We start from the raw sequence: 19,631 nt of genomic DNA, 5'->3' as shown, positions 1-19,631 counted from the left end.
TGTTTATTCTTTTTCTGTTCCCCCCTTGGCCAGTTGCCACGTCCATGGCCTGCTCATGCCAGAGGTATGACTGAAGGATCTTGATGTGATGGCAGCTGTCAGTCACCTCGGAGTCTTAGTCTGTATATACACCTTGTTATTCCAAGTGGTCAAACTGGACAAGCGTGGCTGTGGTTACCAGGCTTCCACTGGGAGACCTGGGTGAGAGAAGTCCTGGGAGTCATCTACATAGCACTAGGACCTAACTGGAAACCTGGTTCTTAACCCTTGAAGTTCCTAGAAATGCCTCATGATCACACTGGAGCAAGGACGAGTTCTATAGCAATGTTTCAGGCATATGGGGGGATTTTACTAAAAGAAAGAAAGAGAGACAGAGACAGAGAGAAGAAGATAGAGAGGGTGAGCATGAGAGAGAAACCTATTGAAAAAAAAATACACAGTGACGGGGGCTGGAGAGATGGCTCAGTGGTTAAGAGCATTGCCTGCTCTTCCAAAGGTCTTGAGTTCAATTCCGGGCAACCACATGGTGGCTCACAACCATCTGGAATGAGGTCTGGTGCCCTCTTCTGGCCAGCAGACATACACACAGACAGAATATTGTACACATAATAAATAAATATTAAAAAAAAATCACAGTGACAGCAGGATTTGTGTAGGTTTTCCCAGTTTCTTCTACTTTTCCTGACCAAGAAGTACAAACTACATGGAAAACTTAGTCAGCTGTGTAACAGTCAAACTCGACCATGCCCAGGCTCTGAGGGCTGCTCAAAACACTGCCACTCAGGGTGGGACTCACCTGGCCCTACACCTTGCAGAGAAGCTATTGGCAGTTGGTGGCTGCCGGGGAAGGGAAATCAGTTTTGTTCTGGCATGGAGCCCCTCCCATGCTCCATGGGGTGGGGGCACACCCATACACACACCAGCAACACTAATTCAACTCAGGGAGTTAAAAAATATATATATAAAGAGGCCGGGCTGTGGTGGCGCACGCCTTTAATCCCAGCACTTGGGAGGCAGAGGCAGGCGGATCTCTGGGAGTTCGAGGCCAGCCTGGTCTACAAGAGTTAGTTCTGGGACGGGCACCAAAGCTACAGAGAAACCCTGTCTCAAAAAACATATATATATTAAAGATAAGGGGCATGTTGGGGCAGAGACAGGGAGGAGGTGTGGGGAGTAGATAGCATCAAGATACATTGACTACATGTATGAAATTGTCAAAAATAAATCTAAAATAAAGGAAAAGTTGTCGGCTAATCAAAACGCACCCTATCTACAGCTGTTCCATAAACTCTGTGCCCCAACCCCTTCTTGTGGATACACCAGGGAGAATCCCTCACCTCGTGTCTGTCCTGAAGGGGATCAGCAGCCTACTGTGCATGTGTTCCCCAGTCAATGCTTCGGACTCATCCCCAGCCATGTAGAGCTGCTTCCTGTATGATCCCTGCTGGTCCATCTTCTAGATGCCCAGTAAGAGTGCCCCAGTTGGGGCTGGAGAGATGGCTCAGTGGTTAAGAGCACTGACTGCCTCTTTCAGAGGACCCAGGTTCAATTCCCAGCACCCACATGGCACCTCACAACTGTCTGTAACTCCAGTTCCAGGGGATCTGACACCTTCATACCAATGCACATAAAATAAAGTTAAATAAATAATATATGTTTTTTAAAAAAAGTGGCTTGTCACCATCTTTGAAAATATTCCATGTTCCTCCTAGTGGGGAAGAGAAGAACATAGCTAACAAGAGCTGGGATAACACATGAAAACTTCTACACAGTAAGTACACTACAATCAAGACAAGAAAGCCAACTGTAATGAAAATAACAACGACTATAACAAGAGCGTTGGGGGAATAAAATAAATAAAACATTAAGATATGAAAAACAGGGGCTGGAGAGATGAGATGGTTCAGTGCTCAGAGGACCTGGGTTTGATTCCCAGCACCCACATGGCAGCTTACAGCTGTCTGTAACCCCAGTTCCAGGGGATCCAACACATAAAATAAATCTTAAGAAGGGCTGAGGATGTTGGATGCTTGCTTGCCTAGTGGTGTACATCTGGAATCTCAGCATCAGGAAGTGGAGACAAAAGAACCAAGCATTCAAGGTCATGGAAGCTGGGGACAATGATGCACCACACAGGTTAGACTCAGAGAACTAGTGAGCTAGAAGATAGAGCTAGTAAAAATCATTCAAAATTACTGGGCGGTGGTGGCAGAGGCAGCGGGATCTCTGTGAGTGAGTTACAGAACAGTAAGGACTACACAGAGAAACCTTGTCATAAGAAACAGAAACAAACAACAACAAATCATTCAGAAATGTGAGCAAGCAGAAAAATATTATGACAAACTATGAAAGAATAGACACAAGGGAGAGAATGATCCACAGGCTAAGAGGCTGTAGTATTTAAAAAAAAAAAACTGAGAATTTCCCAGACTCAAAACCCAGACATAAATCCTCAGGTTGAAGAATCCTGAGCTCACTAGAGTGGTAAAATTATAAAGACAACGAGAAAGGAAGATCTTCAAAATGGTTAGAAAGGAAAGTACCTAGCTGCTGTTGGTAGCTGTGTGTGTGTGTGTGTGTGTGTGTGGTATGTGTGTAGTATATGTGCATATGTGTGTGGGATGGGGTGTGTGGTATATGTGTATGGTATATGTATGTGTATAGCGTGTGTGGTGTGTGTATGGTATGGGGTGTGGGGGGCTGTGGTGTGTGGTATATGTGTGTGCATGGTGTGTATATGTGTGTATAGTGTGTTTATCTGTGTGGTATGTGTATGTGTGTGTGTACATGTGTGTATGTGTGTGGTATGGGGGATGGGTGGTGGTGTATGTGCCATGAAAACCAGATGTAAGTTGTTGTCAGGTGTATTCTATTCCTCTGCATCTTATTTTTTAAGACAGGGTCTTTCCCTGAACCTGGAGCTTGTCATTTTGGCTAAACTTCTGGGCAGCAGGCCCCTAGGAGCCACATGGCTTCACCTCCCAGTGCTAGAGTTATGAGTGCATGCTGCCATGCCTGGATTTTGGAGTGGATCCCCAAACTCAGGTCTCATGCTTAAACAGTATTTTACTCAAAGAGTCATCTCTGAAGTTTAAGGTCAATCTGAACTACCTAGCAAGTTCCCAGCCAGTGTGGACTACAGAGTGAGACCTTGTTTCAAAACAAAACAAACAACAAAACAAAAAGTCCAAGAAAGAAAAATCCATGTCCACCTAACTTCCATTGAAGGAGTATAAAATCCAGGCGTTTCAAGAAAAAGACTGAGAATAATCGCCAAGCAATGACTTTCACTGACATGCTGTAAATACATTTCATAAAAAGAAAACAGAAGCATGCAAGAAAGAGTGGAATGCAAGCAGAAGTGGTGAACAGAGGAATTTATAAATATATCAGCAAGGCTGGCTCGGTCGGTTGAGATGTAAAGGGAAAAGATTATAGGATCTAGCTGCAGGAAGCCCGGGTTCTATCCGCATTAACTGGGTGTGGTGGTGCACACCTGTAACCCCAGCCCTGGGGAGATGGAGACGGAGGATCAGAAGTTCAAGATCATTCTTAGGGCTCCAACCCTAACATAAGACAAAAAAGAAACCAGAGGGTGACAATGACAGACTACAGAATGGGATGGTGGAGATGAGGCTTAGTGGGCTTAGAAACAGGTGGAAACCAAAACACCAGACTGAAATTCTGGGACCAGGAAAGGAGAGCGTTGGTATGCACTCAGGAAAGGAGAGCACTGGTATGCCACTTCCATTGGCCAGAAAAGCATGGTGACTGCAGACTTAGAGATTGAAGAACATGGCTGGGTGTGGTGGCAGCGGACATGCTACTTTTAACTTGGGAGGCAGAGGCAGACAGGTGTCTGTAAGCTTGAGGCTAGTTTGTTCTACATAGTGGGCTCTAGGCTAGCCCACAATGAGACCATCTCAAAAACAAAAACAAAACAATAATAATAAAAGGGGAGAGCAGGGGGGGGGGGCTGGAGAGATGGCTCAGTGGTTAAGAGCACTGGCTGCTGTTCCAGAGGTCCTGAGTTCAATTCCCAGCACCCACATGGTGGCTCACAACCATCTGTAATAAGATCTGGCACCCTTTTCTGCCTGCAGGCATAGCACACATGCAGACAGAACACTGTATACATAGTAAATATTTTAAAAACACAAAAGGGGGAGCGGGGAAGGAAGGAAGGGAAAGAACTGTAGAAAATGTACCTGGAGACTAGCACGGGTGGCTTCTACACCAGCAGCGGCTGGGAAATAAAGACAAATACATCCACAAACCGTGGCCTTTAAATTGGCCCAAGGACTTTACGGAGTAATTTGGCAACAATTAGTAAAATTTTGAGACACCCATTCCATGACCCAGAAATTCCCTTCTAGGTGTCTGCCCTTGGGACGTAGTCACACGTGCCAGGAAGGCATATATAGAATTGCCAGTTGCAGCATTTGTTTTATTATGAAAAACTGGAAGCAGCCCAGATGCCCACTAGAGGACGGCCAGAGCTCTGTGGAGATGCTATGGGCACCTCCAATTTTCAGGTTTGCACATGAAAGTGGATAATGTAATATTATTTAGACAGGTGCCCAAACCACACAAATCAAAATTATGTAATTTTTGCGAATATATGTGTACAACATTCTTTCGTTTTTCCGAGACAGGGTTTCTCTGTGTAACAGCCCTGGCAGTCCTGGAACTTGCTCTGTAGACCAGGCTGGCCTCACATTCACAGAGATCTGCCTGCCTCTGCCTCCCACGTGCTGGGATTAAAGGTGTGTGTCACCATGCCTGGCTAAAGTACAACTTTCAAACCAAGGATGGTCAGGGTTGGGTTTTTCCAGATCCCAGGCTTCTAATTCAGATAAGGGCTGACTCAGATCTACAAAGCAGCAAGGAAACTTCATTTAAAACCAAAGCAAACAGGATGGACCAGAAAGAAATTCATGGGGTCAGTGGTCCACAGGGTGAGAGACTCTTCAGGGACCCCAACTATGACTTGAGGCGTCCCTTTATGGGGTTCAGCAATGGAGTTTTCACTAAAGTGCAGAATCACAGTAGCTCTGTGTTTTGATTAATAGGTTAGATCATACACGCATTTTTCATGTATCCCTTTCCATAATGCATCTGGCTTTAATTATAGATGCACCCAATTATACATAGGTGTAAGATGACAAATACGGCATTATCCCTAAAAGTTTACTCAAGGACACAGCTTTCCCCTCCTGTGGGCACACTCCCCACACCCAGTGTAGGTAGGACTGCCTTCTGTTCTTTCTACTCAGATGCCTTGGGAATATATCTGTCTTTTATTATTGTTGTTGTTGTAAGACCAGCCTTTAACAGCTGAGACATCTCTCCAGCCCCATTGAGAATCCATTTGAATAAAAAACTTGATAGTGGTTAGGGATGGAGAAACTTGAACTATTGGTTAAAGAGTGGTGTGTGTGTGCCCTGATGGGGTCCATGGCAGCTGGGGGCATTGCTAGGAGAGGGCTGTGCATGCATAGCACATGCAGGTGAAGATCTAGGTTGCTAAGCACTTTACAGGAGGGAGGGAGTGTGCATAACTAAACCCAGACAGGATCCCATGATGCTACACCAGTCCCTTTGCTTACCTACCCCAGAATCAAATCTGGCAAGATATTAATTGTCCTGGAGAGACCGCTTAGGGAATAAGAACGCTGGCTGTTCTTCCAAAAGACCCCGGTTCAATTCCCAGAACTGACATGGCAGCTCACAACCATCTAGAACGCCACTTCCAGCAGTCCAGCGCCCTCTTCAGGCCTCCTTGGTCACTTCACACATGTGGTGCACAGATATAAATGCAGACAAAATGTTCACACACCTTCAAATAAGTAAAATTTAAAGATATAGTTTAAAAAATAAAATTACTTCTGGGAGAAATTAAGCCAACCACACCCCACGGCAGACCCTGCTCCCAATGATAGGAGGACAATAAAAAATAGATTTGATTTAAAAAATAAAAGAAGATAACTCACAGCTGGGGGGATAGGCAGTGAGGTGAGGGAGGAGAGAGTGGACATGGGAGGAGTAGCAGATGGTGAATAGAATCAAAATACACTGTACGAAATTTTCAAAGAATTAACCAAAATATAAAGTTTGTAAAATTTAAAAGTGGCTAGGGATGTAGCTGGCAGTGGGGCACTTGCCCACCCTGCCCAAGCTCCAAGCTTCAGTCCCCAGAATCCCATGATAAGGAAAGTGATATGAGCAGTCCGCTGTGCACACGCTTGTTACACTAATCTTTGAACTTTACTTTTCTGCACGTTGCAAATGCTCGTTCTAAAAATGTCTAATGGTTGCGCTGAGCATTTGGAAACAAGGGTAACGGGGGATAAATAGCACCATCAGTCCTCAGAGCGGATGATCTCCTGGGATGGGTTTGGTGGTGAGGTTGAGTCCTAAACCCTGGGATTATGAGGTTTAATCCAGATAATCCCTCTAAGATAATCACCTGGCTACCTGGCCTTTCAGAAACACACCCCAGAACGACAGCCCCCCTCCCCAGACCTGCTAAGGTCTCTCCTTCTGACCCCTAACTTCACCTCATCTCAACTCCATACTGGTCCCAATAGTGTTTGCCTCCTACTAACAGACTGGTTCAGGTCCCCCTGAGTGTTGCCCCAGATCAACAGTGAGCGATGACCTGCACCCCAGGAACCAGGGAGAGATTAGTCCTAATGCTCAGGACTTAGGCTTCCCTGAGGAGATCTTGGACTCCTGGATGGCACGACCGACAACTTCCTTCTTTCCACTCGCCCACTGCCAACCACTACTATGACCTGCTGCTGAGACAGAACCAGGAGGTGCACAGGGCAGAGGCACCATGCTTCCAGAATGCGTCTCCTTTACGTCCCCCATGGCAGCCACTCTCCATCATCTCTAGCAATGACCTTGCCGCCCAAGTCTGGGGGGACGACCTGCAGGACAGTAGGCTTGCCCAGGGGTTCTTCTCCATGGCGGGATTACTACGGCAGTGGGGCTGGCGTGGGAACCTGTCCCCCTGGGGAGACGGTGAAAATGAAACATCCTTCATTCCTCCATCACCAGACTGGGGTGGTTGGGACTCACTACTGATTTTTGGGCATTATTGTTAATAGGGAACATAAGTGTAAATTCTGTAGTGAGTGATGAGGGCATTATTAATGTAGTTGGAAGAGTCATGTTTACTCCTTTGTTCCTGGGGCCAGGTTCTTTGCTGGAAGCTGTAGATATGAAAATGACTAAGGATGCTTCCCAACCTTGACAGCAGGAAATACTGCGATGCTACCGGGAGGGGAGAGCAGAGCAGAGGTGTCTAGCAAGGAAGGACTGGGGTGTCTGGAGACTCTCAGCCTGGGACTGAAATTACTGATAAGTAGGGGATGTGCAGACAGAGAAGCACTTCGTTCCTGTGGAACACGGAGGGCCTGGCGGCCTGGGGAGTTCAACACAGCCAGCCCACGTCCAAACTCTAGGAATAAGACTACAAGAGATAGGACGGTTGCAGTGTAACCAGCTTAGAAATCACCCCACAAGTAGGACTCGGGTAGCCCGTTTCTGTGTACCCACTTCTGACCTGAACGAGACCATCTGACATGTCAGATCTGCCTCAAGATCAAAATCACTTCTTGAATGAATAGTTGAAAAAGTGAAATAAGCCCCGTGGTTTCCCACACCTTCTGACAGAGGAAATATCAGCGGGGCGCACACGGAACAGGCCATAGGGGGCGTGACTAAAGGACAGGCGACATGACAGGTCTTGGTGCACTGAGGCAACACGGGTGGACTACGGAGGGCTCCTTCTAAGTCGGTCCTTGGCTCTGGCTTGGAAAATCGGGAAAAACAGCGATCATCGCCTTGCAGTTGGCACATTCAGGTCTCAACTTCCCTACCCTCCAGTCCTGCAGCAGCTCTGGGGCACGTGAGGCCACCGGGAGGGGATGGGCTCAGTGAACTGCGGCTATGGGGACGCTGGCCCTACGTGGGGACCAAGGAAGTGCGCACGTGTCTGCGCATTTGCAGGAAACAGCCCATTCTTGTTTATTCGGCCTCAATCACCAGGCAAGACCAGGCCCTGAAACCTAGCGCTGAGCAGTCCCTACAGCGGCTGACCCAAGGTGGGTTCTGTCGCCAGAACCAACCCATCTTGTCACTCCTTGGGAGCATCCTTAAGTCCAGGTAGCTCACGTTCGCTGTGCAGGCGCAGCAGACCGGGAGCTGCCTCGAGTGAGCCTTGGGCACTTTGTTGACAGGCGCTGAGCCTCTTGTGCTGGTCCCTACTCGGTCCGGAGCTGGGGACGGACAGGGAGGGTTTCCGGGCGACAGCAGGCGGGCACCCGCGTCAGGTGGCCAGGCCAGGCCCCGCCCCCTCGGCCCGCCCTCTCTCCTCCCTGCGCACCGGGCTCCCGGTCCCCGGCCCCGCGGCTGCGGCTTCTGCTCGGGAGGCGGCGGCGGCGGGAGCGGCCATGGAGGCAGGCGGCGGGGCCAGCGCGGGAGCCGCGGGCTGGAGCTGCCCCAGCCCAGGTCAGAGCCTCCCCTCCCTCAGCTCCCCACGCTTCTTCCCCCTCGGATCTCCTTCCTCCTGACCCCCAGGTGCTCCGGGTACTGCTGAGTCGGCCCCCTCCACCCTGGCCTCCATCGGAGACCTCTCTCCATCTTTGGACCTGGGGCGTCCCCTCCCTAGCGGTCACTCCCCAAGCGCTCACCACCTCATCTCTCCAGCCCGACAGTGCCTCCAGCTCGTGAGGGGCGGCGGGAGCGGGGAGGGGGGCTTTAGCGCCTGCACCCTTACAATTCATAAAAGCTCTTGAGGGTGGGATGGGCGAGGTCTAGTGAGGGAGGGAAGGGGAGAGAAGAGGCCTGGGTTGGATCCCCTTTCCTCCTGGTCCGGCCGCCCCTCCCTCCTCTGCCTTGCGCCACCGCATCCTCCCAAAGCCTTCTTTCTTAGTTCCCATCCTACCCCTCTTCTCCTTGTGCCCCAAGCTAAACACTCACCCCCATTCTGTCTGGGCGAGGGAGAGGAGCCGGCAACATCCTGGAGAAGAGGTGCTGAGATTGGGCAGCGCCGGGCTGGGGTCCTCTTAGGCGGAGCGTGAGAGGTGGCGGAGGGAGTAGATTCGCGGAGCCGGGCAGAGTGAGTCAGGTTTCTCCAGTGGGATTACAAATTCCGGGGTTCTCGGACAAGAACACACGTCCCTTTCTTTCCCCTTAGCCCCCAGCCTCTCTCGAATCCTACAGTGCCTACTTTCTCCTTGCTCACAGGACCCACAGTAACCACTTTAGGCGCTTATGAGGTATCTGAGGGTTGTGAGAGGAAGAAAGGCCAACGCTGGGGGTCCCTGGAACGCCGTGGGATGCAAGCTATGGAAGGTGAGTTTCCTGGGAGGGGGTAAGAAAAGGCTTTCCATCACCCTATGCCCCAGTCCCATTCCATCCTCCTTCGGTCCCTGACCCCGGAGCTCTGAGCCAGGACATGGCCCTTCCCTCACTTCATCTCAGGCCCCTCCTCCCTAGTGGCAGAGCTCCAGGCCTCCCCTGGGCTCAGGCATTGATGGAAGTTTGAGCACATCCCTTTGGGCTCCAATCACCAAGCTAACCAGGTTGTGTGTCCTGGGGGAGCTGCCAGACAGAAAGAGGTCCTGCTGAACAGAGCCTGGAAGCAGCTTTTCAGCAGGGGGCTTGTTCTCGCTGCCTGCTGACCTGGATCCCGAGCTGTCTCTCCTTTTTAAAAGCCAGGACATGGACGTGTGAACTGTCTGGTACCACCACTGTCAACTTTGAAAGGAGCCTTGCAGCTTTAGTAAGAGGGTGCTTAGGAGAGAGCTAGGTGAAGCCAACTTCCAACACCACACCCATGGGATAGGGCAGGTAGGACCAACACATTGCCCAGGATTTCCTGGGAAGTGTCCCCAGGCCCTTCTACAGTTCAATACAGGCCTCGCCTAGAAGCTTGATGGCACAAGGGGCCGCAGATGAACCGCATGCTGTTGGAATTAGAAAAGGGAAACCAGAGATTCCGATTTAGAAACAAGGCCGTCTCCACCAAGACAAGATTGGTATTTATAAGAACTGCATTGCAGTAAAAGGAGTGCTCACCAACCTGAAAGTGGCACCAGTACCAGTTCAGGTTTTTGTTTTGTTTTGTTTGTTTTTGAGGCAGGATTTCTATGTGTAGTAACCCTAGCTATCCTGGGACTGGCTTAGTAGACCAGGCTGGTCTTGAACTCACAGAGATCTGCCTGCCTCTGCCTCCCAAGTGCTGGGTCCAATTCAGTGACTGTTTTTTTTTTTCTTTTGCCTGCTTGTTTTTAAAAATAATTTATTTTTACTTTATGTGCATTGGTGTTTTTCCTGCACATATCTCTGTGTGAGGGTGTTGGGTGCCCTGGAACTGGAGTTACAGATGGTTGTAAGCTGCCATGTGAGTGCCGGGAATTGAACCCAGGTCCTCTGGAAGAGCAGTCAGTGCTCTTAACCACTGAACCATCTCTCCAGCCCCTCCAACTCAGTTTTTAAAATATGTTAACAGTACTGGAGAGATGGCTTAGCAGTTATCCAGTGTTTGATTCCCAGCACCCACACGGCAGCTCATAACCATCCTATAAGTCAGCTCCAGGGGATCCAATACTCTCTTCTTTCCCCCAAGGGTACCGCATGCACATGATGGATAGACATACAATCAGGAAAACACACAGATGCATTAGATAGATGGATAGATAGATAGATAGATAGATAGATAGATAGATAGATAAAATAGATGTGTAACATGGCAGGTTTTCTTTTATACATGAATTCAGTTTCAGACCTTGAAAGCCAACTTGGGTCAACAAGAAAGAGGTGGACCTTATGGTACCCACTAGGAAAAAAAATAAATGTAGAAAATTTCAAAAAGGTATTTGATAATATGCATTTGGAAGGATCCCCACATTTACCCAGAAAACAACTCAGAGTCTTTTCCTTCCAGTGTCTTCCTTCTTTACCTACAGGTTAAGCCAGTGCTCTCCTATTATGGAAAGGCTAATATTCTGCAAACCACCTCGATATGGGTTGTTTTTCTTTGTGTCCCAGCCTTGCCCCATTTGACCTACTAAGCAGCTGGTGTCTGAATGTCTGGATCCTTTCTTCACTCCTGTCCCCACTACCCAGTGATCAGAGTAGAAAGAAGTGCCAGGTGTCCTCATGCAGGCTCATTGTCGATGAGCCAGCATGAGGGTGCCGTAAGGGCGGTAGACATTCAATATTAGGAGCTTGGAAGCGGGAGAGGCTACTTCCAAATTGGACCCACCAGAGCCTCACCATGAGTTAAGTCCTACTGGGGGAACCTTGGAGGACACCAGGTGGCACTATTCTACTGTTCAGGTCCTGGGGTGGTGACATGATGCAGGATTCTAGGACTATTGAGGGGAATGGGCACTGACTCTCCGGTGAGACCTTTGTCTCTCCTAGGGGAGGTGTTACTTCCAGCTCTGTATGAGGAGGAAGAGGAGGAAGAGGAGGAGGAAGAAGAGGAAGAGCTCGAAGAAGATCAAGTGAAGAAAGGAGGGAGTTTGGGGTCCCTGTCCATGAGCAAGCACCGGGGCCTGAGCCTCACAGAGACAGAGCTGGAGGAGCTAAGGGCTCAGGTGCTCCAGCTGGTGGCAGAGCTAGAGGAGACCCGTGAGCTTGCTGGGCAGCATGAGGATGATTCCCTGGAGCTTCAGGGTGAGCACCTGTGACGGGCAGGAGGGCTGGGCCCAAAGGCTCTGTGTGTCCCCAGTTCCAAACCAGATGTCCCTCTCACTTCAGGGCTCCTGGAGGATGAGCGGCTCGCCAGTGCTCAGCAGGCAGAAGTATTCACCAAGCAGATCCAGCAGCTTCAAGGTAATGCCCCCCAAGGCTCGACAGCTACTGGCCACCCTGATCACAAGGTCACTGCCCCCCCCAAGGCTAGAAAGCCACTGGCCACCCTGATCACAAGGTCACTGTCCCCCAAGGCTAGAAAGCCACTGGCCACCCTGATCACAAGGTCACTGCCCCCCAAGGCTAGACAGACACTGGCCACCCTGATCACAAGGTCACTGCCCCCCAAGGCTAGACAGACACCGACCACCCTAACCACACAAACCTCACTGGTACCTTTACCTCTCTCTTCTCTATTCTTTCTTTTCTCACCACTTTCTCTTCTCCTTGCCCCCTTGTTCTCTTCTTGCCTTAATTTCCTATCTTTGCATTTCTACATGGTGGTCCTGACCTCCTCTCTTTTCTCTTTTCTCTGCCTCCCTTTTCTCTTCCCAGCCTCCTCTTCCACCTCCCACATCCCTGTTCACCCATCCAGGGCTGAGGTGGATGACCAAGATTGAGTTCTAGGTTATATTTCTTTTTCTGGTTCCTCCAAGGGAGTCATGGGGAGAGCAGAGAGCCAATGGTGTATGATTGGGGGACACACCATGTGTCTTTGAAGGAAACAGATAAGAACCTGAGTTTGCGGCCCCCCAAATCCTATCTTCCAAAGCCTGTGTCCCTTTGTCTCAGAAAGCAGGAAGGCGGGCGTCCCACATTTTGCTGCACTACCAAATAAAGAGGGAGCTTTTGTTACTTCTCTGGGCTTCCGGAGGGTTTTGAGGATCTGCCCTAGAAAACAGCAGGGACTCTGTAGAGAGAGCTGAGATCAAGCCAAAGAAAAAGTATAACCATAAGCAGAGGAGAAAGGTCTGGAAGCTGTCCTGGTGAGAGCAAGCGAGTGTGTAACCCGAGGAGCAGAAGAGAAGGGCACAAGATGGAAACCAAGGGAGAGGCAGGGAGCGAGGGAGCGTGGGTGTGGTTAAACATCGTCCGAGCTCCTGGGCTTAGCTTTATCATGTACAAATTTCGTTACCTTGGGCAGGTCACTTTGATCCCTCCGAGTCTTGTTTTCTTTTTCTTTTTTTTGGGGGTTTTTTTTTTTTTTGTTTTTTTTTTTTTGTTTTTTTTTGGTTTTTCAAGACAGGGTTTCTCTGTAGCTTTGGAGCCTGTCCTGGAACTAGCTCTCGTAGACCAGGCTGGCCTGACGTCGAACTCACAGAGATCCTCCTGCCTCTGCCTCCCAAGTGCTGGGATTAAAGGCGTGCGCCACCACCGCCCAGCCTCGATTTCTTGTCTATAAAATGGGGCACACTCCTTTGTCCGTCAACTATTTGTGGAGCTCCATTATATTTAAAGAAACCAATAAAGAACACAATTGATCAAATGCCTGAGGAGTAGATTCCACAGCTGGGCAGGAGGGCACAGAACTGTAATCCCAGTATGTGGGAAGTAAAGGCAGGAGAATCAGGAATCTGATGCCAGCCTTGGCTTCATAGTGAGTTCAAGGCTATGTGGGCTTCATGAGATCCTGTCTCATTAAATAAATAAATAAATTGTAAGGAAAACGTAAAATGAGTTCAGTTGACAATAAAGGCAATACATGTATGAATGCAATATAATAGGTGATATGGGGATGATGTGGGTTAGTTTTACATAGATGACTTCAAGAAGATGGCACTTGAGTAATAGGAAGGGTCCCGTCGTTCGCAATCTGATGGGAGGACCTGATGGGCAGAAGGAACTGGGACGCGAAGGTCCAGAGATGAGAATGAGCTTCATGTGTTGGGGGATAGAACCGAGGTCACTGTGAAGAGCATCTGAAGGACCCTGGCAAGAGGAAGGCAGAAGTCTGGCTACAAAGGCCTTTTAGGTCAGCTGACAGGGCTAGCTTTCTGTGTGAGTGAAGTAGACACCACGGGAGGTATTTTCCAAGGCTTTAGTTTACTTTTGTCTTTTTCCTCCAGTGTTGGGGTGGAATCCAAGGCCTTTGTCAAGTGTTCTACCACTGAGCAACAGCCCTAACCCTCTGAAAGAGTCCTGTGGAATCCTGGAGGAGAGGGAGTATGCTTGTTTCCTTGAATTAAGGCTGTCGAAATGGAGAGGGTTCAGAACATGTTTGAAGGTGGAGCCTTCATGACTAGCCAGAGAAAATGAGTACATGGTGATACTTAACTGACTTGGAAAAGCTTGGCAAGAAATGAGTTTGGGGACTAGGGAAACCATTTAAGAGTTTTATTTGCAGGATGAATTCGATGCCCAAATGAGTACGCGAAGAAAGCATTTGAATGTGTGGATCCAGAACTGGGGGAGAAACAAGGCCTGGAAATGAGATTTGATCGTTTTTAACATGTAGACAGCATTATAATCTATGGGAGCGGGGCGTTCTGTTCCACCATGAGATACCAGTGGGAGAGAAAGGGTAGGTTCTCCTAACTAGAGGCCCAAGGTAGGAGGAGGAATGAACAAAAGAAATGGTGATAGAAGGAACACCTCAGTTCATCCTGTCCTGAAAGCCAAGAGCAGAAAATGCTTCAAGGAAGAGACGCTCCACTGTGTGGAAAGCTGCGAAGGCAAGTAAGGTGGCCGCTGGCGTTGGCAAGATGGAGAATCGGGAGACAGCGCAGATTGGATTGGAACTGGAGAGAAAACAGGAGGTCAAATGGAGAACCGAGTACAGAGCATGACCATTTTAACGAGAAATGAGGGACGGTGAAGCGAGCTCAAGGGAGAAGGTTTTGTTTTAAGGTCAGGAACCCTTGGTCTTGTTTATACGATGAAAGAAAAGGCCAGTTGAGCCAAATATTAGGCTTTGCTTAGAAAAGAACCTTCCTTTCCTTCCAGTATGGAGAAGTCTGAAAATCTTAAAGACCACGAGGGGAAAGGAGTTGTAGCTAGATTTATTTCAGCGATTCCCAGGTGAGGGGCTGCGGGTCTCAAACCCACCCAAGTCCCACCCCGCGGGAGGAATCTGAGACGGGTCCCTGCGCACGCGCGTTGCCCGTTTCCGCCAAGTGGGAGCGCTCGCGGCCTCAGAGGTGCCTGGTGTTCAGAGGCCGTTCCGGCCGCCACTGCCCTCCGGGGCGGCACTGGCCGGGAGGCGGGAGGCCCCCCTGGGAGACCGCTTGTGGGGGGCCGGCGAGATGCAGTCCATAACCAGTAAGTGCGAGTCGCCTTCCCTGCCCCGCTAGCCGACTCCCGAATCCTCCTCCGCGCCCGCCCCGACGGCCCCAGCCCGCAGTCAACCGGCGCCAACTCTTTGGAACCTGGTCCCTGCCTTTCCAGCTCCTACTAGGCTGTCCCATCTAGCTTCCAGGATAGGCCTGGCTCCTCGCCACCCATCCCTACCCCAACTCCCATGATCTGAGAAGGCAGTTTACAGAGTGAGGTTTGAGGGCTTGCTAGGGAGACGGAGGTTAGTCGCGCCCCCGCCCCCGAATGCCCAGCCCAGGTCCTGGGTCCTCATCATAGTGTCCACCTGACCCCCAACCCCCGTGTCTCCCCCCGCCACCTAGACTGAGCTGAGCGTCTGGATCTCACCCCGTAACTCCTTGTGCTGTGGAGTATCTTTGTGTCGTGGGGTGCTCTGGCTATGAACTTTATGAAAACAGGGGACATGCTGTATTACTTCCTTTCAAATAGGAAGTCAGAGCCTGGGGATGTGGTTCAGTGCCTAGCATACAGGAGGTGCTGGGTTCAATCCCTAGTAAAGGAATGTAGAACAAAACAAAATCCAGGAAGTTACGCAGCCTAGTGCATATGCTTGATGGAGGGGATCCTGGAGATCTCTTCTCCCGGACCGGATGTGCCTACCTAACGTTGGTATCTGCCATCTATCCAAATAGGTCCTTTTTCCCTTCTCCGCTCTCCATACAGCTTGACACAGGCCTAGTGAGTTCGAGACCAGCCTGTGCCACAGAATTAGAAAAACACATGAAAAAAAAAAAAAAAAAAAAAAAAAAAGAGGCTGGGCGGTGGTGGCGGGTGGCGCATGCCTTTAATCCCAGCACTCAGGAGGCAAAGGTGGGCAGATCTCTGTAAGTGAGTTCGAGGCCAGCTTAGTCTAGAGCGAGTTCGAGGCTCAAGCAATTCTCTTGCCACAGACTCTAGATTGCTGGGGCTACAGGCATGTACAACTATGCCCTTAAATTTGTCTTATAAAACTCCTAGGTTCTCTTAAACGTGTAATTCTGTATACAGAGACAAAATTTAGTAAAAATCGAATGAATGAGCCCCTCCCTCGTGCATGAATACAGTAAATATTTATTGAGCTGCATTCTGCTAAGCACATTACCAGATATGGGAGCTGTAACGGTAAACCAAACAGGCATGTTCCCCGTTTTCATTGTTTGTACCCAAGTGAGGATAGAACCAAACACAAGCAAACATGCTGTAGAGTTCAAGGAGTCGTAAGAGCTCTGAGGATGTCTTTTGGAGGCAGTGGAGGAGAGGCTAGGAAAAGATGAAATCTGCATGTTTGGTTGAGTGAGCAGGGGATGGGACAAGGAGGCCATATGAAGCCTCATTCTCTTTAAGCCCTTAATCCTGACCCTGCTTTTGAATTCTTACTGGAATCCGTGCCTTTAACTCTCTAACCTTTGAGAGTCTCACTCATTCCAAATGGGTACCTGCATCTAGAACTCTGAGATGCAAAACTAAATAGGGCGGCTCATGTCTGTAATCCTATCACTTGGGAGGCTGAGGCCTAGTGAGTTTGAGACTAGCCTGTGCCACAGAATGAGAGAGTGTCTTAAAAAAACAAAAGAGGCTGGATGGTGGTGGTGCCTTTAATCCCAGCCCTCCAGAGGCAGAGGCAGGTGGATCTCTGTGAGTGAGTTCCAGGATAACGTGGTCTAGAGCAAGTTCCAGGACAGGCTCCAAAGCTGCACAGAGAAACCCTGTCTCAAGAAGAAAGAAAAAGAAAAAGAAAGAAAGGAAGAAAGGAAGAAAGAAAAAAAAGAAAAGGAAGGAAGAAAAAAGAAACCTCAGATGTTCCACAGAGTTCTGACACATTTGTTTTGCAAGTTAACATACATGTATAATCCCATATGTAAAATGTAGAAACTTGTGAAAAATGAAGCAGTATAATGCACAGGTATGATATGGAGATTAAAATACCCACCACATTATTCTATTTCTCTGAAGCAACTGTTATTTTTTAAATGTATTTAAATGTGTGGCATACTCATGTTCGTGTGTATGCACGTGTTTGTGAATGTACATGTATGCATATGAGTTCAGAGCCTAGCAGTCAATGTCAACTGTCTTCCTTAGTCATTGTCCACCTTATTTTTTGAGACAGGGGTCTCTCACTGAGCCAAGAGCTGGCTGACTCAGCCCCAGTGATCTGCCTCCACCTTCCACTCCCACTTCCCAGTCCCAAGGGCTAGGGTAACTGACTCCTGCCGCCATGACTGGGTTTTTAACTCAGGCTCTTTTGTTTGCTTGGTGAGCATTTTACTGACTAAGCCATTTTCCCAGCTTTGAAGCAACTGCTCTTTATGGGCATAGATCTTTCTGTGGGGCATAGACCGTTTCTCTGTATGTTTATGTCATAGTGTCTGGTTTGGTTTTCCTTCTGGTTACTATAGCATGGGCGCACTTTTGTATTTTTAGTTAGTAAAAAGGCTTGTTTTGACTTGCTGGTTTTGGAGGTCTCAAAGGGGCACTGTTTGGCTTCTACTAAGGCCCTTTTGGTGACTAGCACCATTGATTCACAGTTGACTGATGTTATCAGTCATCATGTAGGTTAGCAAGTCACGTTTTATTATTTTATGATGAGCTTCTTTTTTAATTCAACCTTGAATCCTAAATGTGTGCTCTCTCACATCCTGTGCTTTACAGGGAGTTTGGGGTAAGGGACAGCCTCTGGGGCTCTGAATTTCCTAAGCTCCCAGGATGGATAACTGAAATGCTCTGAACATTTTTTTTTTTAGCTGTGGGACTTTTAGAAAGACTTAGGACATTGATAAAATACTACCTACTAGATATTTTGTTTTGTTTTGTTGGAATAGAATACCTAGCTCAGGCTGGACGAGATAGTTTCCCGAGGTAGCCGAGAATTACCCTGAATTTCATACAGATGAATAGCATGCAAAGCCATGGGTTTTCTTGCGTTTCTGTCATGTCACTGCACCGTTGTTCACACTAGCCCACACTGATGCTGTGAGTGTAAGGCCTCAAAGTCTGCCTGCCTACCACACTTACTGCAGAGTCGCTGTCTAACCCCTTCTTCAGTATACTTTTATTCTATACCTTATGATGCTCTACCTCTCTAGTGGGGGAAAGACTAGGTTGTCTGTAGTTTCCAGACAGGAAGTAAGTCTATCTTGAACTCTGTGCTTCCATACCATGCTTGACTCATTCACTTATCTTCTTGACCATCAACCTTTGTGTTTTGCAGGTGAGCTGCAACATCTGCGAGAGGAGATTTCCCTGTTAGAGCGTGAAAAAAACAGTGAACTTAAAGAAATAGAGCAGGAGTTGCATTTGGCTCAGGCGGAGATCCTGAATCTGCGGCAAGCTGCAGCAGATTCTGCATCTGAGCATGAGAGTGACATCGCATCCTTGCAGGAAGATCTCTGCCGGTTGCAGAATGAACTCGATGACATGGAACGCATTCGAGGGGATTATGAGATGGAGATTGCCTCGCTCCGTGCAGAAGTGGAATTGAAGACATCGGAACCATCTAATTTAAGTGTCTCTGACTTCTCTGGGATACAAGGTATGAGACCTTTTGCCCCATTCACAGAGTTAAACGGAGGAGAGGACATCATAGGTAGGAAGATGGTAGAAGAGAAGTGTGAGATTATGCTTTAGAAACTTCTAGAAGGAAAACTCCCCCATGTTTACTTTGAGACTAGAGAAAAAAAATTACTCAGTCATTACATAACCAGTCCATGGTGGTATAAGAATTGGTGCCATAGAGATGTTCCTTGGAGACTCTTAACAGAGAGCTGTTAGGTCCTCATTGATTTGACTCTGGGAAAATACTCCCTGTGGGAAAAAGGGTCTGGGGTGGACAGAAGGACCTGTCACCTCAGGAAACCCTTCCTGCTGCTGTGGCATCGTGGCTCTTTGCCTGAACCTGTTTAGGCCTCTAGTCCTGAGACCTAGAATGCTAATTCGTAGGTTCATTTAGCCCTCCCCAAAGTAGAAACTTTGGGAGACAACAAATCAGAACACAAGACAGCTGGAGAGGAAGAAAGGTTATTTCTAGTAATGCATGTGGTACTCAAAAGCTCCAAGCCCTGTTTGCAGAAAGTCTCCCAGCTAGTTGCTAGGAGTCATGACATCAGGGGGTTAGCCTTTATTCTAGCCTGGATTTATGATCTGGGTACAATGGAGGCCCTATATTTGGCCAGTCAACAAGGAAATCAAAGAATTGCAAGTGTTTCCAGCTGTATTAAGCTTTTCATGAGCGCCTTTGGATGGGAGAGGGAGGATGCAGCTACAGTGGCCCTCACCTGAGTCAGGATCTCAGCTGATTAACTCTCTCCAAACCTCATTTCCATGTCTGGAATATGGAACCCAACATAGTTAACAAAGTCTTACAGCAGAATGGGACACTAGGACAGAAGAGAAGCCTCAGGAAAGCACAGAGAAACCTAAATGATATGTGGAGTTAATCGTAAGGTGCTGCTGGTTCTTAATCATGACAAGTAGGCAATGGTTAAGATGCCTAATAGCTGAGTAACCTGGCTGAGAATTCTCCCAGAGAACTTTTTACTGTCTTCCTGTGCACTGTCTTCTTTTGTTTTGCAAGTCTGAAACTATTCTAAAATTAAAGTTTTTTTAAAGGGGAGTGGTCTTATGCA

The 19,631-nt window shown here is 48.4% G+C and overlaps 1 protein-coding gene across 17 annotated transcripts in view; it reads left to right on the top strand.

Annotated features, from left to right (window-relative positions):
• The first annotated feature begins 8,397 nt into the window (after positions 1–8,397).
• The window catches only part of Ccdc136 (coiled-coil domain containing 136), a 30,746-nt gene continuing 19,512 nt past the window's right edge, over positions 8,398–19,631 (top strand). For 8 of the 17 annotated variants that reach the window (XM_050141617.1, XM_050141611.1, XM_050141609.1 and 5 more), the window contains exons 1-5: positions 8,399–8,520; positions 9,259–9,366; positions 11,443–11,697; positions 11,782–11,856; positions 18,218–18,538. In XM_050141617.1, coding sequence (XP_049997574.1) covers positions 8,463–8,520; positions 9,259–9,366; positions 11,443–11,697; positions 11,782–11,856; positions 18,218–18,538 — 817 coding nt within the window. In that variant the 5' untranslated portion in view covers positions 8,399–8,462. Of the gene's footprint in view, positions 8,590–9,112; positions 9,131–9,258; positions 9,367–11,442; positions 11,698–11,781; positions 11,857–14,835; positions 14,974–18,217; positions 18,539–19,631 lie in introns of those variants that run through there. The other 9 variants (XM_050141615.1, XM_050141613.1, XM_050141605.1 and 6 more) reach the window with 5 other exon arrangements.

The sequence above is a fragment of the Alexandromys fortis genome, unplaced genomic scaffold, assembly GCF_014885135.2.
Source record: "Alexandromys fortis isolate MF-2015 unplaced genomic scaffold, M_Fortis_MF-2015_v1.1 scaffold_44, whole genome shotgun sequence".
NCBI lineage: Eukaryota > Metazoa > Chordata > Mammalia > Rodentia > Cricetidae > Alexandromys > Alexandromys fortis.
The sequence above is the reverse complement of the archived record's forward strand: the minus strand, read 5'-3'. Positions and strand labels throughout refer to the sequence as shown.